Source organism: Aphis gossypii, chromosome 2, assembly GCF_020184175.1.
Source record: "Aphis gossypii isolate Hap1 chromosome 2, ASM2018417v2, whole genome shotgun sequence".
Taxonomy (NCBI): domain Eukaryota; kingdom Metazoa; phylum Arthropoda; class Insecta; order Hemiptera; family Aphididae; genus Aphis; species Aphis gossypii.
Window position 1 is genome coordinate 71860669 of NC_065531.1, and position 26778 is coordinate 71887446.

The 26778-nt window shown below is 24.6% G+C and overlaps 1 protein-coding gene across 1 annotated transcript; it reads left to right on the forward strand.

Moving 5' to 3' along the window:
- The first annotated feature begins 5193 nt into the window (after window positions 1-5193).
- LOC114121761 (fatty acid synthase-like) lies at window positions 5194-21370 on the forward strand. The gene is made up of 33 exons (XM_027984214.2): window positions 5194-5550; window positions 7260-7412; window positions 7503-7673; window positions 7745-7945; window positions 8879-9114; window positions 9234-9467; window positions 9525-9869; window positions 9936-10169; window positions 10236-10655; window positions 10744-11048; window positions 11137-11281; window positions 11957-12067; window positions 12129-12237; window positions 12714-12983; window positions 13755-13922; window positions 14123-14283; window positions 14361-14531; window positions 14606-14833; window positions 14896-15095; window positions 15176-15376; window positions 16067-16139; window positions 17033-17212; window positions 17375-17563; window positions 17653-17848; window positions 17919-18111; window positions 18182-18315; window positions 18398-18509; window positions 18595-18739; window positions 19267-19555; window positions 19909-20189; window positions 20288-20515; window positions 20592-20822; window positions 21099-21370. The coding sequence occupies exons 1-33, from the start codon at window positions 5412-5414 to the stop codon at window positions 21285-21287; spliced, it is 6642 nt and encodes a 2213-aa protein (XP_027840015.2). The 5' UTR covers window positions 5194-5411; the 3' UTR covers window positions 21288-21370.
- Window positions 21371-26778: the final 5408 nt, after the last annotated feature.

The following is a 26778-nucleotide window of genomic DNA, read 5'->3' on the forward strand; positions in this document are numbered from 1 at the left end:
ATGACACTATCACTGTGATATGTATATAACCGGGAAGTTACTAACGAACATTAGAAAATTGATTACGACATTGGTTCTCAAAATGTTAACGACAAATGACAATAGATAGAAAATAAAATAATAAAATGAATCATAATACCTATTATAATCTTAAATATAGTTATTTAAATTTAGTAAATTTTTTATCTCTTGTAATTTTATTATTTCTATCATGGATTTACGGAACTAATGAAAATCGAATCTCAGATAGGGAGGTATGTATTCAATGAGAATAGCATTAAATGCAACAAATTTTGTTATGTTGTGTGATTGTATCTACATAGGACAGGTAGGTAGGTACCTACCTAGGAATTTCATTCGTATTGTTTTACACGATTAAATAAATCTAAATTAAATAGAAATAGTAGACATAGACACATGAATATTGTGTTAAATCACAATCGTAAATTGACTAAAAATATTAAAATTGCTACCTGTTTAATGTTTTAGTTCTGAACAAAATGTGCAGAGTAACCTATACCAGATACCTATATATTTTAGACTTATTCAAACTTTAAATTTGATAAAAAGTTAATACAATAGTCATTCTTATTATAGTTGGTAGTATTATGTAAATAGGTACCTATAGACAGAACCGGAATTATGAACACGGAAGCTTAGGCATATCCTTAGATCCTTACCAATGCTTTTATTTTTCAATTCCATTTGTAAATATAAAATAATAGATAATAATACCTATATTAAAATATACAGCAAAAAAAAATTTTATTTAAAGTACCTATCTATGGTTGTATTGCCTGTATTAAAATAATTAACACAAAAATAAATAATATGATAGAAATAACTACATATATATTATATTATATTTAGATTATAATATTCTTTGAAATGTCGCTGGCCGTTGCGACAAACATTTCAACTAAGTTGAATGGTCTATACCTAACAGGGGTGGTGAACCTTTTTTGGCTTGTCAAGTGCCAAATTGTTCAATCAAGCTGGTTTTGAAAATTTTTCACTTGCCAAAAGAAAATTATATTTTATAAGGATAAAAATGTTAATATTAATAAAATACCTATCTAATAATTATAATAGGCATACTCAATTAATAACTATATATTGATAGGTACCTAAATAATATATAGTACATTCTATTCAGTTTTCAAGTGAGTTGTTAGTATTATTTTTAATTTACGCTGTACATATACACATAAGTATATAACTTAAAAAATTAAAAATTGAATTGTCGTAAAAAATCAACATATGGACACAAATAATGTGCTTAGTGTTCTTCCCATCAGGTTTCATAATAGGTCGACTCAGTAGCGTATAAAGAATTAATGTATGGGGGGGGGGGTTACCATTTATATATATAATGTTATTAATGTAATATTATCTATATTAAATGTAATATTTCACAAAAGAAATCATTATTCATTAATTCATTATTCATGTTTAGGGTTAACTCTAATTTTTAAACCTAGTGCTGGTGCTAGGTTTTTCGCTGCCCTGTGCGGTCGCACAGATCGCACATGCCTTTCGCCGGCACTGTAATTAAAATAACAGAGCTAAACGTGATCTGCTGACCGTAAATTTACTATTTTACGTACTTTTAAGATGGTGGCAATAGGTACATTTACACAATTATCTAAACGTTAATGTTTTTTTTTTTTTTTTTTGGAAGGAGGAAGTTATTGATGAATTTTATTAGTTATTATGGCTATAAAATAAAATAATTTCTACATCTACTCGAATATATCACCTAAATAAAAATCGATTTCTAAAATGTTTGTAATTCCTATCTACTTTTAGTATAAATATAATGATCTCATGTTTTGTTTTATTTTTTTCTTAATTCATTCAGATACCAACTTCTAAACCGGAATTGACTTTTTCTGACGTTGTTAATTATAGGATTTAATACAGGGAAAGCACGTTGTTGGAATAGGTACAATTAAGATATTTATTATAGATTCTGAAAGTGATGAATGTATTGATTTTACAATGATGAGTGTTTTTTTTTTGTGTCTGTATACAGCATAATTTGTCGAAATAATGCTTCAATTTTAAACTTCGGGGGTGGTTTCCAATAGCAGATTGAATATCATTCAATCCTAGGTATATTATAGAGGTCAAAAGTAAACATTTTCCAACTGTTTTTAAAAAAATCGAGAAAAACAACAAAACAGTGATGGAAAAACGGGAATTTTTACGCAAAACCAGCTTTCGACTAAATCAATTTTTTTAAATGATAGCAATTCAAAAACTAATCACTGTAAATATTTTAAATTTTCACCACATGTTTATATTAGCGGTATCAATACACGGTTAAATGTTATTTTCAAAATATTTTGAATTTTTTTGAGCTATTTATAGACTTCTTATAGATTTTTCTAAGAACTTATTTTTAAAGTGTCCATCATTGAGAATTTGAATTTTAAATTTTTTACGAAATTGCGTAACGATAACGATTTATCTACAAATGATTTTAAATATTTATTATTATTCAAAAAGTATAAATCGTACATATTTTAAAATTTCACCAGTTATTTAGACTGACATTTTCTTTACATGTTTTAATTTCAAAATATTTTGCTTATAATAATGCTATTCATGAGTATTTAAAATATTAGTTTTTGTTTAGTTTTTTTTTTTATAAATATCGATAAAATATTTTTGGCTGAGTTAAATTTGAAAATTTAATACAAAGTTCCTCATAAGTTAGTCTTATAGAGATTAAAAAGTTATTAGAATATATTAACACAATTTTTTTTTTATTAACATTTGATGTTCAAATATTGACAAACATTCGTCAAAATCATGATATTTGCAAATTATTTTGTTGGTATAATTCATAAAAAGTGTTGTATAAGTAGCTAAGAGTTGAAAATTCAATACAAGATTTTCCATAAGTTTGGGTAACAATAATTATAAAATAACTTAAATTTTGGTGTATTCAGGCCATTAAAACATAAACCACCTTTTATACCAACCACTGGAAATAAAATTATATCCTAAGCTGACAAATCTTCTCTGTTCAGAATTATTTTTCATAAACAATGATACCTATCATTGGATTCAAATTTAATATTTCAATTATAGTGACCTACTATACAGCAGAGCGTTACTCACTTGACCACTCTTTTTTAATGTTAAGTGGGAGGGTTGATATACACGTAGAATTATTTGTAACTCTCATATCATCAACTATACTTTTCTAAATTATTACTAAATTTTTGTCTAGTTAAAATATTTTATAATTACGAGCAGTATATGATTATGTTCATTAAAACTTTTGATTACAGAATTAAGACTAATTAATTTTACAAAGCACTTTTACGTTTTGACGGTACAATATCAACGTTCAATATTATTTTTTAAAACTTATTGAAACGAAATTTATGACTGCCAATAAATTTTAATGTTTTATTTTCGTCACTTTTCATTGTATTGTATAATATTTTACTTCTCATTACGTTAATTTTAAATGAAAAAAAATCACCTACTTAGACGTACACTTGTATAGCACGGTTATCGAAAACTAACATGTGTTTGTTATGCAATATGCGCTCTACAGCTGTAGACAGTCTATTTTAATTAAAAACAATAATAGTAAAATTTACCGGATATTCTATATTTTGAAATGAAAGTAAGACTTGCTTCATAAATATAAACATTTTCCGTCACAGAAGCTGTAATTCACGTATACAACATGCCAGAAACATAGACTTACATAACTTACGTATGTTGTTATCGGAACGTAATTTACATTTACCAAGACGTGTAGCCGTGTGTGGGTCGTCACTAAGTTTGTCGAACTTATAATAATAAGATGATCATGTACGTATTGCATTAAGTACATACCATAATATTTTGATAAATAATAGAAAAATTAAAGTATGTTTAAAACTTAAGAAAAATATATTATTTTTATCATATGCCTATCTAAACAATTAACATAATATAGGCAAATAGCATTATATAAATAAAATATATACAATAAAAATATATATTATATATCACAATGATGTATAAAATGAAGCGTTAACACTAAATTAAATCAATCCTCCCGTTATTATGTGCCTCAATATTTATTATTTAATGTTTAAAATTTCAGTTGTACCTAATTAAATCAAGCATTGTCTTTGTTATTAAAATAGTGAATTAGATCATTTTAAATATTCTGAATAAATTAAATTTTGTCTTCAAAGTACTTATTTACCAATGTTAATATTTTAAATTTAAGCTAGACTGAAATATATAATGAAAATTTGTATTCATTTTTTAATGACATGTATCAATAATATAGTACCTACTCCATGATGACGGAAGATGAAAGTTCCACTTCCCTAAGAATTTTGTATATACTACCTATGGCTATGTTAATAGATAAGTTATTAATGCAACTAACCTGTTAGAGAAAAATATAAAATGCTAATGTGTAGTGTTTACTAATAAAATGCAGTTTTCATAAATAACATTACATTTTAACATAATATGTACCTATATCAAATAAATAATATTACTATACATTTTGTTATTCATTATAATTCAGTGTATAGGAAGTTAATAATTGTTACAATTAAAAGTTAAAAGTTTATAGGTAATTTATGTAATTTAAAGACGTAGGTTTAAAATTGCGGTGAGGGAGAATGTTGAACTGTTGACTCTCGAAGGAAAAGTTTGTACCTATTGACAAAAAGTACGGGTTATACTATTTTTTAATACGTAAGTCTATAGGTTTTATTCCGCAAATCTGACCTCTAACCCATGTGAAAGTAATATGCATACCTCTGGACTACCTAGGTAATATTTCCAATTTATAAATGTGGCTACATGAAGTTTTTGAAGTACATAATAATATTTAAAAATAATACCATTGTATATTAAAACAAACGCTAATGTAAATATTAAATAATTAATAATACATATTTCCATATCGCTTGTAGCTTAGCTCCGAATATAAAATTAAGTTTAATTATTTCAGTTTTCACTGTTGATAATTTGGTAATGTGATTATGATTGAAAACACATTTGAAGGCAAACGAAATTCATTTAGTCCGGTTGTTAAACCCCAGAAATGTTCTATGTGAATTGCAAATTTTAACCTTTGTGATTCTTCACGGGATACAGTGTCCAATTATTGTACAATTTTGAATAATAATTAATTAACCAAAAATTGAATGGATTCAAAACAACATTTTTTACGACATTGCTTTGTGTCGAGGTAAACCCTAAATCGTAATTCATTTTGCACAATTCTATATAAAATAATAAATAATTGTTTTAATGTAATAAAAACGCTACTCCATGCGTTTATAATTTTAATCAGATTTTTGAATACTGTACATTTAAATTCCAATTGTTAGAAATTTAAATACTTGTGAAAAGTAAAACCGTATTGTGATTTGAAAATGACGGAACCAAAAGTCGAAGTCGTAATATCTGGTATTGGAGGCCTTTTCCCGGAATCTGACAATTTGGATGAATTAAGAAAATTACTATTTGACAAACAGAATGCAGTGACTTCAGATAGCAGACGATGGATACCCGGTTAGCCATTATTTTGTATCTTAAAACAAATAATAAACATATAATTAAATGCGTTTTGAATAACAGAAATAATTATTATAAAAATGTTTATTCCAGTCATATCGTATTAAGTGTACACAATTAGATTTGGCACTACATGTAAAATCTAAATGTGTATGGTGTGTTGACATATTGTACACCAAGTTTAATTACCTACTAAAACATATTAAAATCTGTACTTACTAAAAAAAAATGTGTATATATATATTAATAATATAATAATAATATTATATTATATATTTAATTAATTTTCATATTAATTTCCGTGTCAAAAATAAATATTATTGGTTTAGTAAGTAAAATTGTTTAATTGACTTGTATATGTGTGTACATAAAAAAAAATGATAACTATCAGATAATATTTTTCTATCAATAATTAATAAATTCTGCACAATTTTTTGAACGTTGTTAGATATCGGTACCTATGAACATCTTAAGAAAATACTATGATAAAAATAAAGATAAAACTATATATGTATGTATACACTGTATATTAATAATACATTTTACTTAAATTATTTGTTTTTTTAAATATAAGTTTACCAAAAAGATATTATTTATAAAAAAAAAAGATCATGAGAAATTGTTTATTATTGTGAAATGAAACTAGTATAAGCAATCTTTATTGATTTTAGAACCTAATTGGGATAATTTAATTATCTGGTGTTAACTATTCTCATTGAAAAAAATAGTGGTGTATTAATAAATTTAGCATTTTAGAAGCAAGTGATTTATAAATCACAAAGATTGAAAAACGATTTTGATGGAATTATATGAACTATAGCTTATTAGTATACCAATCGTATAAAATAGAATAATATTATCATTACATTTTAAAAATAACTGTAATTTAAACTTATTCATAAAACAAGTAACTAATGTTTTATAGTTTTATATAATGTAAATTGACAGGTCGACAGATCTTAAAATAATAAAGAGATTTTATTTTTAATGAATCTTAAAAATATTTATATTAAAAACAAAAAACAAAAAAGAACTTAATATCTTATTTATCTCAACAATTATTAATATATATTATAGACGTCTCTATAATATTATTTTAAATATCAAGAATTATTGTTATATTTATTTTTTATAAAAATAAAGTAAATTAAAAATCTTTATTCATTTTTATTTTTATATCGATCGAATGTGCTATGTGAAGCTTTTATAATTTTACAGAAAAAAAACTATTAAACAATTTTAAAATATTTCATAAATGTATTTTTATTTATGTAAGTTAGTAATTGTATTATGAATGTAATGATATAAAGAGTCGTTTTTAATTAAAACCAATTGTTCATCTCTACTTACGATTTTTATAAATACCCATGGGGTTTTTCTTTGCGCAAATAATTTATGCTGGGTGACATGCAAAATTGATAAATTTGATAATTTAAAAAAATGTATTGAACCAATCATGAGCCATTAATTTATGTTTAAGGGTCTATTAGCTCATTACTGATTCATTGATTGCTAAGTGACTTTTAATGCGTCCTAGCATAAATAACGCATTTTAAGAATCAAATGATTATTTATATGTAAATTGTAATTAAAAATAAAATGATTTTCTTTATTGTATAATAAAATTTTAAATTCTATACTTTAAATACGTTTTGCATAATTTTCCAAAATTAAAATAAATCTTCTATGGTTGATGCGTTTTTCAGGTCTACTAGGAACACCACACGGAGTTGGTAAAATAAAAAAACCCGAAAAATTTGACAACGTATTTTTCGGTATACATAGAAAGATGACTGAGAGTTTGGATGCTTTGACTAGACTTAGTTTGGAAAGATCTATAGAAGCAATAGTTGATGCAGGTAAAGCCATCGTATATATGACAGTTTATTTTAGTAGAGTTGTAGAATGCGTTAAGTGCTTATTATAATGAACATTTTAATGTATTTTAGGAATAAATCCAGCTGATTTATCCGGAACCAATACAGCCGTCTTCATGAATTCTTGCATTAGCGAATCAGAATTTTTTGAGGTTTTTGATACACAGCAAAAAGGGTTTGGTTTATTAGGTCATAACAGGGCAATGCAAGCAAATCGGCTGTCTTATACACTTAACTTAAATGGTAAACATCAAAGATTATTAAAACATTAATCAATAATTAATGCTTATAATTTACGATGTTGTTAAAAATAGGACCTAGTTACACAACTGACGCAACGTGGATCGGTGGAGCACAAGCTATTATGAGAGCGAAAAAAATGATTGAAGATGGAGTGATTAATGCAGCAATTGTCGGATCATGTAGTTTATGCTTAAATCCTAATATATCTCTTCAACTTGAAGGATTAGGGAGATTGACAAATACAAATGAAACTAAATCATTTAGCGATGATGGTATATTTACATAAGTTTATTTTGTACACACATTATATATACTTAAAAAATAATAATATATAATATTCAATTATCAGTAATAATAATAATTCATGCAATTATTAATTTTAATTGAGCATAATAAATGTTAAAAATCAAATTAAAAGAAATTATAATCCTTATGATTTAAAATATTTTCCAAAATTTAAACTTTTAACTTATATGAATATTTAAAATAAATGCTGATTGAATATGATTAAGTTTGGTGTCCTTTTACGGGATGGGTACCTAAACAAGAATTGTATATATTTTATTGTGTCAATTTAGGTACTTATTACTTATAATATTGATCACCAGCCGCGTTCTTTCATGGTCTATTATTTTAGATTATATTTTCTGGTAAATAAGTGTTCAACCCAATGTGGTATTTTTTTCACTAATTGTCGCAAGTTAAAATATATCTAATTGTTATTCTTACTTTAATTTAAAAGTATCATTCATTTCTTAATACAAATATTTTATATCTTAGAGCCTCATATGATACTAATTACTGTGTTTATTTTCATGTTAGTACAATTAATAAAAACTGAAATTAAAATGTAATATATAATATTATTACCTACCTATAGCTATTAATATTAACGTAAAAATATTTAAAATAATAGTTATTTATTTATACAAGCAAAAAATAAATTTAAGAATTATTTTTAAAATTCAATAATATTAAAAATAATTTAACAGAAAACTTACTTTTTGATTAAAGGAGTGTAACCAAATTGTTGGTGTATAAATTATTTAAATCAGTTGCTAATTGTATAAAAACTGACTATTTTTATAAGTGTATTAATAAATGTTACTTATGTAATTTTAGTATTAATATTTAGTATATTATAATTTATTATCAATTTGTTCGTTTTTTCAATGAAAAATAAATAAATACATTTATTATTATAGCAAGTGGAATGAACAGATCTGAATCGTGCGTAGTAATGCTATTGCAGAAATCAACTGAAGCTAAACGTTCTTACGCATCTGTATTAAGCGCAACTGGTATATTTGGAGAAACAAATGATTTATTTTATCATTATTCTGACCACCTTTATAAAGAAGTTCTATTAAATGCTTATAAAGAAGCTAATGTAGATCCGTCAAAAGTTGCATATATAGAAGGTGAAGGGTTAGGTATTAAGGTTTGTTTAAATTTATTTAATATTAATATTATTACATGAAATATTTTACAAAAATACAAGTTAATATTCTAATTAGGTATGTATATTGCATATATAATTTACATATATTGTTTCAATAGAAAATAGACGCAATGGAACTGAACACTCTAAATGAAGTATTTTGTACTCCAAATAGAATAGAACCTTTAAAAGTTGGATCCATAAAGAGTAATGTTGGTCATTGTGAAGCTTCTTCGAGTTTAGTGTCGTTAGCAAAAGCACTTATTGTTCTAGACTCTGGATATATACCTCCAAACATTAACTATTCAGAGCCAAATCAAGATTGCCCCGCTCTTTTTTCTGGCAGATTAGAAGTATGTTAAAAAAATAATTTTTATATCTATAAATTTTAATATCAAAATAATTTTTAGGTAGTCACTGAAAAAACTCCATTGAAAGGAGATATAGTTGGTGTTAGTTCATTTGGTTTGTGTAATTCTTTTAGCCATGTAATTTTAAGACAAAATAAGAAGAGTAGAGTAAAAATCTATGAAAAAGGAGAAATGTTTGAAGACGGTTTACCACGTATTATATTTGTATCCGGTCGGAATGAAGAAGGTGTTACACAGTTTTTAGAGCGTATAAAAAATTGCCGAATGGATGAAGAGTTTGCAGCTCTTTTACAAAGCGTTTTTTATAAATCCATGAACGCTCATTACTTCCGGAGTTTTACTATAGTTCCAGACACAAATGAAGGATCACAAGAAGAAATATCGGTAAGTAACTTATGAATTATATTGTTATTATTTTGTAGTTTTATTTTTATTAACTATTATTTATAGTATCTTCCAGCAGTGGTAAAACGGCCCATTTGGTTCGTATTTTCTGGAATGGGATCACAATGGAATGGCATGGGAAAACAATTGTTAAAAATTCCTATATTTGCGGAATCAGTACGCAAATGTGCAGCTATATTAAAGCCGAAAGGTGTTGACCTTATCGACATTTTAACAAATGAAGACCCCAAACTTTTTGATAATATACTTAACTCATTTGTTGGTATAGCTGCGATACAGGTTTATTTAAATACAACTTAAGTGTTTGCATTTTAAAAACGATTCTTTAATTAATGTTTTAAATAGATAGGTTTATTGGACGTGTTGAAGAGTATTGACGTTGTTCCTGATGGTATTATTGGTCATTCAGTCGGTGAATTGGGGTGCGCTTACGCTGACGGTTGTTTCACTGCGGAGCAAATGATACTTGCTGCACATGCAAGAGGTCGAGCATCGATAGAGACTAAACTCATAGATGGATCGATGGCTGCAATTGGATTAGGGTACAACGAAATTAAAGATAGACTACCACACGATATTGAAGTTGCATGTCACAATGCGTCTGACAGCAGCACTTTGTCTGGGCCAACGGTTAGCGTCACGAATTTTGTTGAACAATTAAAATCTGAAGGAGTATTTGCCAAACTTGTTAATGTTTCTAATATTGCATACCACAGCCAATATATAAAACCAGCAGCACCGACTTTACTTAAATATTTGAAAGAAGTAATTTAAATTTAGAGTATTTAAAGTCCTCACCAATCACTAAGTATTCATGAAATAACCTTGTGCTATCAATTATTTTTGTCCATAGGTTATTAAAGATCCAAAGCCTAGATCATCGAAATGGGTGAGTAGCTCCGTACCCGAGTCCGAATGGGAAAATGATGTAGCAAAATACAGTTCACCCGAATATCATACTAACAATCTTCTGGGACAAGTTTTATTTGAAGAAGCTTCTCGACATATACCCGAGGAAGCAATTGTAATTGAAATTGCTCCACATGGACTTTTACAAGCCATACTTAAACGATCACTATCAGAAAAAGTGACCAATATATCGCTTACACATAGAAGTACAAAAGATTCAGTAAAATTCTTATTAACTGCTATTGGAAAGTAAGTTAATAGTTCATTAATAATTATAATGTAATAACTGTTTGTGATAAAAATAATATGATAATAATATGTACTACAAAATTAACAGGATGTATAATAGCGGTATGACTCCTAACATTGAATCATTTTATCCATCAATAAATTATCCAGTTAGCAGAGATACTCAAACTTTACATTCTTTATTCCCTTGGGACCACAAAGAAGATTGGTCACTAAAAAGCATGGTGCAGTCAGTAAGTACAATATTTGAAAATTAAATGTCATTATAATATTTTATAATACATAAATTAATTACAAATGTGATTGAAATCTTTAGTAAAAAAAATATAAATATATTTTAAGATTATAAAAATTCATTTTAAATACTTATACTTTAAATGATAATTAAAAAAAAAGTTAGTTCATAAAATATCAGAATTGAGAATGACTATCAGTAATAAATTATCAAAAATACATATTATAAATACGAATGAGTGCTTATTAGGTACAAAAAAAGAATTGTTCAAAGTGATAACAAATAATAACAAAAAAAATATACTATCTATTTTTCCATTACGATAAAAAATATATTCTTAATATTATTCATATTGAGACATGCAAGGTATTATTTTTAAATCTGAACGTAGTTAAATAGGTACCTATTTTTCATTCAACTTTTTATTTATTTAATTTTATCATTTTTTTTTCGTAACTAATCATAACAAATACGTATAATATATAAATATTTAATTCCCTTCTTAATTAATGGATACTAGTAAAAAAAAAAGTATTTGTGATGCTTTCTTACTTAATATTTAATACAAATATTAATGCACACATTTTTTCAGTATTTTTGAATGTCGTCAATTTGAACAATTTAATATTTTTTAAATATTTACTTTTTGTTAACTATTTCACACTTTTTTCAGTCGTCAAGAGTTTCAGGAGAGAGAGTATTTACCATACATTTAAATAATGAACATATTTTATTTGATTACAAAATTAAAGGGCGACATATTTTGCCTAGCTCATTTCTTTTAGTGAGTTTCATGATGTTTAACTTAATACAATTACAAATAATAATATAATAAAAATTTCTAGCTTCAAGTGTGGAAATCATTTATAATAATACAAAATGAACTTCATTTTGATGAGATGATTGCATTTGAGGATCTAAATTTCTTTAAAAATGTTGAAATTAAAGAAAATGGTGAGTACATTTAACGTAATTATTGAAAATTAAACATATTAATCTTATTTATAATTTTTTACTAAATAAACTTTATGATTATTCAATTTCGTATAAAAAAATTAAATATTTATTTATTTTTAAAATTAGTGTTAAATCTATAATAACTTTATTTTATGAAATATGAACGCAACATTTATCCAGTATTCGGAAAGTTTACTTGATAACTAAAAAAATTGAATTTTTCTTGACCACTTTTTATTTATTTTTTACTAAGGAACACGTTCACGTTATTAAAAAAATTTTCATCTGGTCGTTATTTTTAGTTATTATTTTATACATTATGTAATAGTTGAACATGTCATATAAAACAATGGCTATAATAAATAAACTACTGTTTAGATTTTAATTATTATAAAGTTACATGTTTTATTACAATGATTTTATTCATGAATGTCTTAGTGCAATATTATATTTATATTTATATTTACGTTTAGATAAATTGGAATTATATTCGCTTGTACAATGTGGAAGTGGTCATTTTGAAATATGCTTGGAAAATAAAGTAATAGTTTCAGGAAAAATATTTCGACCAGATTTTATTGATATGACTCCAATAAAATCCAAAATGAAATACCCAGATACAGTTTCTGATGTACCTCATAGTTCAATTTCCAAATATGATTTGTACTCATTGTTAGAACATAATGGTTATGAACTCGGTGAACAATTTAAGACTGTGACAAATATAGATTTACATTTTGAAGGTAAAGTAATATGTATTCATAATATGATATAATATTATAAAATATTAAAAAACTTTTTTTGTTTTTGATATTTTGTTGATTTAATATTGTTACTATATTTATAAAGCAATAGTAAAAAAAAAGTATATAACTATTATATACATAGTTATAAATTGTTTTACTGTTACAAAAATACACATAAATATCCATAATGGATTAAATCTTGTGAATAAATTATTTTATATAATGCGGTTTTTAATTCTATAATTTTATGTTTAATAATTTAAATATTATTTGATTTTGATTATGTTATAGTGGCCTATATAGGGCAATTCGTTAAGAATGCACACTTCATTTTTTATTTAATGATGGAGTTATTCAAAATCTAAAACTAATTCAGGGAATTTTTAAATACATTTAAGTATTTAAATTTATATTTCGAATACTTGAGATTTCTTATATCACTTAAAGATGTTCTGTAGTATTATTAATTTCTGTTTTTAAAATGGGAGCTCCTCTTTTTTTTCTTTATGTTGTTAAGCAAATATTTTTTTAACATTTTAAAATATCAAAATAAAAATTCAAATGATGGTTTTCCGAGTTATTAAAATGCATAATATAATAATGATACTAGTCTTTAAAAATGGTATAGTGTAGAGGGAAGTTTAATAATCATTTATTAAATATGAATGTAATATGTAATGTTTGTTAAAACTAAAAAATTCAAATCTTGGTCAAGTAAAAAATTTTATTATCTAATTAATTAATGCATATTTATATTTATTTTTAAAGAATATCGAGGAAACATAAAGTGGGATAGTGATTGGATGAGGTTTCTTAATGGAATTTTTACATTTTTGATTCATAAAAATATGGAAAATAATGACAATCCGTCAGATGTATCGACTATTCGTAAAATGTATATAGATCCATCTAAATTCAAAGATTCAATAGGAAAAGGTATGTACCCATTTAAAAAAATACAATTATGTAGTTATTTGTGTATGTATTTTTTGTTTTATTATTCAAATCCCTGTAGTATGATTTTGTTGTGCTCCCAAAGGTATTGTCCAAACTAATGTACATTTTTTTAATGGAAAAACAATATAAATATAAATACATTTGGGTACCTATTAAAATATATTTTATTCATATTTTAGATGTTTCTATTTATTATAATTTTAATACTAACGAAATAAATGCCAAAGGAATATACATTTTACATCCAGAAATTAAACCATTTTCAATAAGTGTATTAAATCCATTTGAATTACGATTAGAAGAAGAACATTTTGTACAATTAGCTAATCCAAATTGTGAGGTATAATATTGGCCTAACACTCATACATTTTATTATAATTATAGGTGTGTAGTATGTATACGTATTTTTTTCTTTAGAATGAAATTAGTTTTATCAATAACTGTTTGCAAGTCATATTTGAATGTAAAAAATTTCAATTAAATCCCAACATGAATAATTTCAAAGTTTACTACAGTAATAATGATAAAAAAATGTATCAGTCTGCCAAAATAATGAAGCAAATGCTTGACATTCAGATAGGAATTCAAGTTAGTTTATAATGTTTTCATTGTTGTAATTAAAATGTTTGCAATTTTTTTAAAACATATTTTCATTTATACAGCATGTAATTGTGAACTTAGATAAAACTAATCCAGAGCAATTCATTAATAATGATCACAATATCATATTAGTACCATATAATCAAATGGAAAATGTTATTTCACTTTCAAAAAAAGCTAAAAGAGTTCATTTATTGGTGTTATCAGAAAAACCAATGTTAAGTACTAAAGAATGGAGTGTTATTATGCAACAACAATTTAATGGATACTATTTGGTGTTGATCAAAAAGGTTTTTTGACTTTGACTTATTGGTACTATGGAATCTCAGAATAATTGAGTTTTTTTTTTTAGTTCAGAGAAATAAAAATAATTAGTTTGGAATTGGAAAGTATTACGGATCTTCAAAATGTTTTCGAGAACATTAAACATTCTCTAGCAGAATGTAAAAAAACAAAAAGTTATCTTTACATTTTTACAAAAGTCATATCATATGTAAAATTAACAAGATTTATGGAAGAAGTGTTACATAGAAATAAGTCCAATAAAATAAGGTAGGTATCTAATAATTGATCAGATTAAATGGGTATATGAAATCTAAACAAAATGTTATTAAAGAAATTGTATTGTTTAGATTTTTTTTCTTATTGGACAAATCAGGCCCTGATTTCAATATTGATCATAAATTTTACTCTGAACAGTTGAGCAAACAATTGTTTGTAAACATTTATAAAGACAACAAATGGGGAACTATTGTTCGAAAATTTGTTGGAAATTATTCCAGTTTTAACGAGTCCGCAGATAATACGATTGCGTCTTACCTCAATAATGTCATGTAAGCATTATACAATTTAAATATAAATATCTAATAAATAAATTTGAATTTTATCGTATGCATTTTTGGAGTAACTGTAAAATTATAAACATTATAAACAAAAAGAAAAAAATTAAAATAATATTTAAAAAAAAAAATACATCATATTATTTTGTATAAAATCTATTTGTAAAAAGCAAAAAATTTTTTACTGGAGATGTAACGTTTGCCAAGTTAGCTAGCAAAAATAATAGTTTTTTTGATTTAAATAAAAATATTGTAAAATATTGATTCGATTTAGAATAGATAAATATCGATAGCAAAGTTCATTGGGATACAAATAATATAAAAGTTCCGTTATAAATTTTGCAATTTATAAAAGTTACTCAAAATAATATCACCGTTACATTAATTAGCTACTAATATTTAATTATTTATTGTTTAAATTGTTTTATTTATTATATGTGTATATAATTTTATCAAATTAAAAACTGTAAATAACAGTTAAGCTTAATTTAATTAAAATAGTTCTTAAAAAAAAAAAACTAAACAAAAAAAAATAGATTTGATTTTGTGGAGGTTACAAAGTTAAAAATAGTATACACGTATAAAGCAGAAATTCGCTTAGTATTTTCCATATTATGTTTTTATCTGAAATATATTTTTTAATATCTCATATACAAATTAAAATATTTTATTTTTGTATTTCAGATTAGATGACCTGAAAGTCAAGTACCTAGGATTCAATTTCCAGGATATATCTATAAATAATAATATGACAGATGTAAGTGACAATAAAAATATTATTAAGTGTCTAATTATAACAGAAATATAAAATGAGCTATTTAAAATTTCAAATATATGCTTACTGCTTATAATCTATAAAACATCGATTTTAATAGTATAAAAACATGAAACTTATTGTATGAAATATGCAAATACACATATTTTAAACAATATTATAATTACTTGAATATATTAAATTATTACCCAACTTCAAAACTTTTATACTAATTGATTCTATTGATACTACCTATATTACATCGGGAGAACATGAATTTTTATTCTAAATTAATCTTAACTATCTTGATCTCTTTATTTTATTACAATTTAAAAACAAATAATCACAGAAACTTGAAATTTTCATCAAATATATTATCATTTTATATAATATATATTGTATAGTTTTTAAAATATTTTAATTTTTTTTTGTCCTATTTATAAATAATTTTAAATTAAAATTTTTTTTTATAAATGTCAAAATGTATAAATTTGTAAACATTTTTTGAAAAATGATAAACATAAGATACCTATAAAATACCACCCAATAAGTAGTTCATTTCAAAATTAAAAAATATCAAAAATCTATAATTACAATAATTTTGCATAATATGCTTTTAAATGTTGATAAAATTTGATATAGGTAATCTCTAAAAAATCATACACAAATAAATAAGATTATGTTAAAATCTATTGAATAAAAATATTTGTATTTTAAATAAACTTTAATTTATTTAATTTATTGTGTTATTATAATATTACACATTATAGACACACGTACATATAAGTTATACATTTTTAGATTTAAAAATGATATTCTTAAATCTAAAAATTGAATATTATCTGAATTTATAACTTATCCAAGATTATATTTAAACCGAAATTGTTATTTATTAGAACGAACTTGGTCATTTGGAATATTCTGGAATAACAACCAATGGTAAAAAAGTTATGGGAATTGCGCCATTAAAAAAAAATACATCCAATAAAATTTCACCGGATCCATACTTAACATGGACAGTTCCATTGGACCAGACGTTAGAAGACGCAGCTACTATTCCGCTTTCTTATTCGATGGTAAATAATTTCCAAATGTAACTAGTACTTATTAATAAATAAATAATATATTGTTATTTATTATTATTTTAATCATTTAAATATTAATCTGGTATTTCATTATCTTACTGTTATTGATGTATTCTATTTTTGTGTGATTTTAAATAACTATTTTTTTTATAGGCATATTATATATTGACTATTTTAAAATCATCAAAAGATAATATATTTGAAAAAACAATATTAGTAAATGCTGGATTTAATGCTGTTGGACAAGCAGCTATAGCTGTAGCCTTATCTTTAGGATACTCTGTTTATGTCACAGTTGAAAATAAAGAACAGTGCACATTACTCATGAATAAATTCACTTCGGTAAAAATTTTCAATTCTTCTATAAATAATTATATAAATGACAATACAAATATTAATAATAATTGTATAATATACACTATGATTTAAAGCTATCAGAATCCAGAATCTTCAGTTATCATGATAATTTTGAAGTGAAAATTAAAATAGCTACCAATGGAAATGGTGTAGCCGTAATTTTAAATTGTCTACACGGCCACGATTTTCATGCATCAGTTCGATCAATAGCATCGCGTGGAAAATTTTTCGAATTGACTAAAACTGACATGAAGAACAAAGAAAAACTTGGTACCTAATATTATTGCCACTGACCACATGTTCAACTTTTTTTTATCTAAATATTGTATTAATATTCTAGGAATGCTTGTTTTTTTGAAAAATGTTACATTTTATGGTGTTAGTCCAGATAGCCTACTGGCAGAAACTAGTGAAATAAAACTGCAAGTTCAGAATGAAGTACAAAAAGGAATAGATCTTGGTATTGTTAAACCGTTTGGTAGAAACGTTTTAACTGGTCCATGTACAAGAGAACAAGCCATAAAATCATTACAGTATATTATTTATCTAAACTTCTTTGTGTGCAAAATGTTTATTGTTTTTATATTTATCTTTAAAAACTAGCTTGTCATCTCAAGGAGTAGAATATAATCGAGTATTGTTGGCTATAGAAGAAGAAAATACATTAGAAAAGTCTTTAAAAGGAACAGAATTTGAAAAATATCAATGTTATTCTAACAAGGTGTATTTAATTATTGGTAAGGTACCTATTGAATATAGATTATAGATAGTAAACAATTTGGTTGTCAGTCTAAAATATCCAATCATTTGGTTACATAGGAAGTAAATATAGTACTTGGATCGATATTGCCGAATGGATGGTAATGAGAGGAGCTCGAAAGATCGTTGTGGCGTTAAAAAAATACTCCATGTCTACCACTGCATCAAGAAGGTATTTAAATGATCCCATTTTCATTATTATTATTTCGAATATAATTAAGGTATTGTTTATTAACTTGATAAATAAAATGATGCAGATTTAATTTACTTATATCACGATATCAAAACGTTATGATACAAATAGTATCAGATTCAAACTTGAACTCGAAAGAAGATTTAATTGTTTTACTAAATGATACAACAGCAACGTATCCTCTTGGAGCGCTTTTTTTCGCCACATTGGTAATTATATAACCCTTTTTTAAATAATTTCTTTGTACTTACATATAATTAGAAAATAAAAGTTGTATATTAATTGTTTCTAATTCATACGGTAATTTAAATAATTGTTTATTTTTATATATAAATAATGTTTTAACAATAGCATAAAACATAATATCTGATAAAATGAATTATTTTTTATTTAAAAATGTCTAAATTTTAGATATTATTATTATTTTTTTTTTAAATATTTTTTTTAAACTAATATTTAGTTGTTGCTGTAGCCTTGCATTCAAATCTTAAAAATACATTTTGCAGTTTTACTATTATTACGAGTATATGACGTAATATCATTTTTAATTGGTTTCGACTAATGATATTTTAAAATTTAAATACATTATGTATCGACACTTTAACATAATTTGTTCACTATAAGATATACATTTTAAGATATAAATTATTCATATTTTTATATCGTTATACATTTTAAATACACAAAACGGTAATGTAACTATTAATCAATTATTTATTTATTATTATTAAAATAGAGTGATGAAGAAGACAAGATACGCAATTTTCAATATGTACTTGAAAACGTTCCATATTTACGAGACCTGAAACCTTTATTTGTTTGTATTATGAGTGGTGGAGAAAAAACCTGTACAGAATTAAGAGCAAACGGTGTTTGTCCAAATACCATTTGTCTTTCATGGAGTTTAATGGCTACGGAACCTAATTTTTCTAATCTAATACCATCATTAGATAAATTATTGATAAATGTAGATAAAATGTCTTCGTCTACAATAATATGCACCGAATATGATAAAACATTGATTGGTAATAAAAGTTTTCTGTAAATGACATAGTTTATAATGAAAAATGAATAGTTCGGAATAAAAGTAAATGATTAAAAAATACAAAATTTATATTTTTGAATCAATTTAAAATATGACTTATGAAAAAGCATTCATAGAAATAATTCAAAAATAATTTTTAAATTAAATAAAAAAAATATATTTTATTAATATTTTTTAATGTTTAAGAGTCTTGAGTATTTAAAAATTTAAAAGTTCTTGTTTGAAAGAATACATTTTTATTTAGATAATATCCCGAACTACGATCATTATGGTTACTAAAAAAAAAAAAATAAAAAATATTATTAACTATACAAAACAACCGCATTCTTATAGCAAGTCGAGAAAATTATTCAAAAATGATTGCGGAATTGCCTAAATCTATCGATGAATTGATCAAGTTTGGAGACACAGTTACGGAAGAAATTGAATTTATAGAAGTTTCCACAAGTAGCCCCCGATTTACAGATTCCATAGGTTTACCTGTGTTTGTCGTTACCGGATTCTTGCCTAAAAGAATGAAAAAACTGTATGAAAATCTAATGTATCCAGCATTCGAAGCGAGATTGCCTGAAACTATAGAGTCCATAGAACACGTAGCTAGAATATTAGTAGAGGTTAATATCGTCATAATATTATTTTTTATCAATGCTTTAAGTTTGAAATCTTATTAGATTATTTATACATTAACCAATAAATCACTGTTTGTTTGCAGAAACTCAAATCGATCACTATATGCGGTAATGTTTCTTTAATCGGTGTATCATGGGGTGGTCCCGTTTGTGTGTTGATGGCACAAATATTGGAAGCAGAAAACACTGCAGTAAGCCTCACGCTTTTGGAAGGTATACCAGATGTAATCCAAGAATGGACGAAAAGTCTGCTACAATACGGAAATATCAATGCTAAATTATTATTGAACTATTTCCAAATCAGCAGTGAGGTAATAAGCATTTACTATTGCTACCAGAAAATGTTTATGCATCATATTATTACATTTACTTATCGAACATTTTCAGATGGCCAGAGAAATATCAACGAAAAACGGTTGGAATACAGAGTTACCTAAAGTGATATCATCAAACAACGTATTGGCGACCGAAAAAACTTTAAAGGCATTGAACGCAATACGCTCTAGATTGAACGCTTTATTCGATTTAAGACCACTTCCCAATAAAATTATCGCGAAAATCAAAGTGGTTTATAGAACTATGAATATAGAAAAATCAAAAACTTATAGATTAGAAGATGTAAGTAATGATTTTATTGCGTATAATATGTAATTCTTAAATAACCAAATTTCACCATGTTAAAAATAGTCTTCGAAGTTCAAAGTTAATAAAAAATTTTCTCGAAATCACAATTTATGTGTAAAAAAAAAAACAAAAAACTTTGGTCTCTATTTTACAAAAAATTTTTAATAATTGTTTTCATTAGGATGTAAATCATGATGTATTATATATTTCATTAATCATTAGTATAGGCTGGCTAAATAATTTTTAAAAATAATGTTTTTTATTTTTTAGTATTGCGTTCATTTACCCGAAATAATTTCATTTGATCATAAAGACTACGAAAAAATGCTATTAGAAAAAAATGTATCTCGATTTATAAACAACAACATACTACACTTTCATCCAGATGCCAATGAAATTCCAATTACAGATTTGTACAAACGTGCTGAACTTAATTCTATTGGTTATGTTGTATATTAAATTAAATAACTTATATTCTTTATTGAGTTTGTATATATATAAGAAAAAATATAAGTACCTATTTTTTTTTATCACTATAAAAATATAGTTCTTATATATACTTGTTTCTCAATAAATTGCTTATTAGTAAAAAAAAAAAAAGTGCAAATATCTAGTTCAATTTATTTATAATAAATTTTTTTATAACTTGCTTCCTTTTAAGAACTAAACAATATAATATACTCTTATTTTTATCATAATATCGAGTTGTTTAAATTTTAAACATTTTGATTTTATATTGTAATGTTTTTGATTAAACTATTTATAACTTTAAAATGTATGAAAATGTTATTATTATATAAATAGAAAATATTTAAAAGAAATATTTTTTATTATTCCGTTACTTAATTTATTTGTATTTTCAAATGCTAAGTAAGCATGTAATGTAATCAATTAATTTCATGTTAAATATCAAAGTCAAATTTTATTTTGAATATAAGGGTTTAACAGTATTTATAGTTATTAATCCAAGTATTACTTTATAGTTGATTTATTTTAATCTTGTATCTATTGTATAATATTGTATTATTGTGTTTTCTATGATTAACAAAGGTAAATGAATAGTTTTAGTTAATTATCTGCTGGAATAGTTTGGGCATTTTTAAAAATGAAATAAAACATAATAGTAAAAAAAGGGTTTTATAATTATACTATTATATTATATTCTTATAACTCAAATAATAACAAGGAATTTAAGACTATATACATTTTTGTGACTTAAAAAAAAGGATTCGGAGTAATATGTATATAAATGATTGATTTTTTATCATAGGTACATTCAGGAAAGATAAGATACAAGAATTAAACTCATCAACAAATGACTTTCCTATTTGGTCAATATAGAGCATGACTCTTATTAGTTGACAAAACATTATGCTAAAAGAAAAGACAAAAATGGAAAGATATCATAAAATGCAAATGTATTAAAATGCAGAAATAGTAAGCCCGAGAATTTAGTAGGTACTTACTTATACAGTCGATGCAACACCTAATTTTGGATAAATTCTTATTGAGACAGTTTTATGGCTAGATTCTCTGGATATTGATATATATATACATAATAAAATATAACATTTCATATGATATATTGCTTAAACGATGTTCATTTAAGTCAACTATAATTTATTATATTATAAAAGTACTAATGCAATGTGTTTTCTAATATTCTACGGTAATATTTTAATTTAATGCTATCGTGTATTGTCATGTTATACGATTTAATAAATATCGTGTATATCGTTTACGTACAGTGAATAATAATTGAACTAACTTTAATAACGTGTAGATATACTCAAAATTATTTATAAGTTTTCAACTTATAATCCATCAATTGCGCCTAACCATAATTGCAGACACACTACTGATGTGTTTGACATTAATCCATATTGTCGTATTTTACTTAATGGCTGTGTTGTAAATTATAATACATAATATTATAATGCGTGGTAAAACTATAAGGCTTAAATATTTATATACGTATATAATGAATTGAATAAAACACAACAAAAAAATTATAAAAAAGTAAGTCGCTATTAGACTACCTATAATGGAAAAATTATGTGTTTGGTGTTTCACCAAACGCGTTGTCACTGTATGACATAATATGATAACATTTTCTATGTATTATATTATAGTCATTAATGAATAAATGTTTTTGTATACATTTATACAGTGAATATTAGCAATTATTGTAATGTAGTGGTGGTCAACGTCAACACATGCATACTCGTAAAGTCATTATATAACACAATGAAGATCATAATTTAATTAGACGTGTCGAAGTTGTCATTCAACTCTCGTTTTAATTTATTACTTAATTGAACCTAGTTGACCATTATCGTCTAAGCCAGTGTATTGAAAATCATTGTCAAGTACCTACTACAGTACTCTAATATACATTATAATCTATAACAACCTACTATAGGACTCTAATACACGTTATAATCTATAACACAATACATAGATCAATAGGGACTATAATAAATTAGTAGACGACAGCGCTTCAATATTTCGTACGACTTAGACAGAGACATAAGTTAATTCTTATAAACCATATTTTATTGTAGACTTATTCACTTGTAATAGATTTTTTAAAAATAAAGAGTGGAAGGATTGACACGACCATAGGATTTGTTCATAAAAGTACTTCTTTCGTTAAAAAATACTTCTTATAGTATGGTAGGTATATACAGTGAAACTTCTGTATAACTAAGTCTCATGGGGAACAAAAAAAAAAAATCGTATTATATAGGAATTCGTTTAATAAAATGAACGAATGGTTAACAATGAAGTTCATGGTTCTCAACAATAATTCGTTAAACAGACAATTATTTAGTTAAATGGGATTTTAAATTATATGATGTTAGGAATATTTTAATAATAAAAATAACTATTTGAATAATTCGCGAGCTTTGATATAATCTATATACTCGTATTATGTTGTACGATAAATCATTGAAATAGACATTGTAGTTATATGCAGTTTAAAATAAAACTGACAACTGTATAATAGTCAAATAACTTTTTTGTTTTTTTTTTTTACTAGGACCTGAAAAAAATATCATAATATTATTATAGTAAATAATGATTTAAAAAAATTAACGACTAAATATATCGTTTCTCGTTGATAATTGCGATTATAACATTAACATTATATTTGATTTAATTATTCATTAGCTATACTATGTAATGTACATATTATAATAAAAATATGAATATTGTAACTTTACGATACCAAAAGGTCTTACAAGACGTCTTACAGCCACAATACGTTATTTTTTTTTCCATTTAAAATTATTAAGTAATAAATTCTAAATATTAATCAGTGGATCCCAAACGGCTACCGTAAAAAAAAGTTTAACGAACAGGTAAATTCATAAACGGTTTGCTTAGAAAAATATAAAAATAAAATTAAAGCTCAAAGTCATGTCAGTACCTACACATCATTAAAATAATAAAATAAATAAATAAATGTTACAATAATGCTCAATGAACATATTTTGTTTTTTAAGTTGATAAAATCGAACTATGTTAATATTATCTATACATTGTTTTAAGAAAAAAAATTCATCAAGTGTACATAAACAAAAAAACGTAACAAAACAGTTTAATATTTTAATATTTAAACATATAGATTAAAACTATTTTCTAATCTTTCACGTTAACTCTAAAAACAATTTCTGAAACTTTTGTCGAATAAATTAAGTTCATTTTTATTTTTCAAGCTATAAAAACATACGGACATAACCGTTTGTTATACATTTGAATAACGATTATAACTAATTAGCTAAATATTATTATCTTTAATTCCAAAAAATTACTATAGTAGGTAATACATGGTACGAGCTATGCTATTCCAATTTATTCCAATTTTTTAAAAAATATATTCGACTTCCATCAGTCAAAACGAAATTCAAGTGTAAGCCTATCTTATAGAAACCTAAAAAAAAAAAATAAATAAAAAACGAAGCAAGGCCCACAACCCGAATTTCAAGGACTACATGCGTGCAAAATTTGGTACCTACTAATTCAGTGGTTTCCAATTCACACACACCGTCCAAACCAATACAAACAATAAACATTTTTACTCTTTAGTATATATTATTATCATAGATTAATGTATCAATAAATTGTCCGTATTTTTTTTTAAAACGATGATTGTTTGGTGAACATAATATTATAACTTTTATTTTTTGATAACGAAAATTTGTCAGTCATCACCCTTCCAAGCATATTGTCATGGTTTTAGGCGCTGTAAAAATTACTACGTCAGTGGTCGTTTAATATTTTCCACTGAATCTAATGACACTGAATTATAAATTGTAACCTTTATAAATTGTATTTAAATTATGTGTGTAGGTATTTTTATTTGTTTACGATCAATGACCTGCGGTTTGCCTAACTCGATTACCACACATGAGTTTTTTTTTTTAAATATTTTACATAGATACTATCGAGTAATATTTCATGCCTAATATTGCAAGTATAGTTTATTAAATTACAGTTTACATTCAATTATTTTCTAAATAAATTATTAAAATATTAACTATACATTATTGGCGGGAGAGAAAGGCTTAGGCTGTGTGTCTTATGGTATATTATACAACCAAAGATATGATTTTCTTAATGAATATTGCGAGGACATAATAGTTATTATACTTGTAAAGCATTGATTATTTATATTATTATATTGATTGAAAATTTGTGTTAAAAAAAAAATATGATAACGGTTATTTAGCGTTATCATAATATTTCAATTTTCTACAATTAAAATATAATAACATTGTTATAAAAGTAATAATTTTATTTAATATCATTTAATGAATGAATATTGTACAACTACAGTGTAGTAAAAGTATTAATAAAATTAAAGTATTATGTGTTTTAGTAATATTGTGAATGTAATACGAGTATGTAAAATAATACCTATTATATAATATTATTTAAGAAATAGTGCAGTTCATGTTCTTAAATCTTAATCACCCGACTGGATGCATTCCGAGCAGAGTAAGAAGAAAATAAACCACTTTCCAAGTGTACTTATAAAATCTTAATTAATCTGAAGTATAATATATTTTATTTATTGTTTGTATAGAATTCTACTGTTAATATTTCAATATAAGTAATTACATTTGTTCAAAGAGTATAATTAATAGTATAATACATTTTTTCTCGTTCATTTACGTTCGTAAATTTAATATAAGTAACTTCATAATAATTTTATTATTATAAATATAATATCTAACTCTGATTTTAATCCTGTACTAGAATATCTTATAATATTTATATTTAATTAATTGAGTATTACTTTATTGTGTAACTATATACGTATTTTACTATAAATGAACTTTATGATATCCATGAACTCCGTATATCAGATACTAGCTTATAGCTCGCATCAGCTATTATTAAATGTAATTTATTGAAACTATGTAACTGTAATTGGTTTGGCTAAATAAATTAAGTTAAAAATGGATACCATAAGAGAACAAAAATATTTCTCAATATGGTATAGTAGATTGTTTGACCTAAACGTTAGTTGATTCTGAGAATTTCTTGTCAGATATAACAAGAATGTTAGAAAAAAAAACATGAAAATAAAAAATAATGTTTAATTAGGTAGGTCTGTCTAAAACCCGAATTGAATTGTTAAATAATAATAAAAAAAAAAATGTGATGTTATAATATCGTTATTGATATCTAATGGTATTAAATATTAATGCGTAGGTGTGTTTTTAATAATTTTAAAATTATTTAAAAATTATTATTTGGCGGGTATATTTTAATTATTGATATATCTATGTGGTTATGTAAAAAGTAACAAACCTTCCTGTACAGTATACATACGAGCATCAACGTGAAGATGACGGTTCCTCATCAGACGTACGGTACAACTCGTACTTAACCCAAGGTGTGTTATTACGAGTATATTAATTTTATTACACAACTTTAA

Excerpts from the sequence above, each read along its gene's own strand:
- LOC114121761 (XM_027984214.2), top strand. The coding sequence starts at position 5,412 with ATGACGGAACCAAAAGTCGAAGTCGTAATATCTGGTATTGGAGGCCTT. Across the intron at positions 7,413-7,502 it reads AGAAGCAATAGTTGATGCAG|GAATAAATCCAGCTGATTTA; the intron begins GTAAAGCCATCG and ends AATGTATTTTAG. Across the intron at positions 19,556-19,908 it reads ATATGATAAAACATTGATTG|CAAGTCGAGAAAATTATTCA; the intron begins GTAATAAAAGTT and ends GCATTCTTATAG.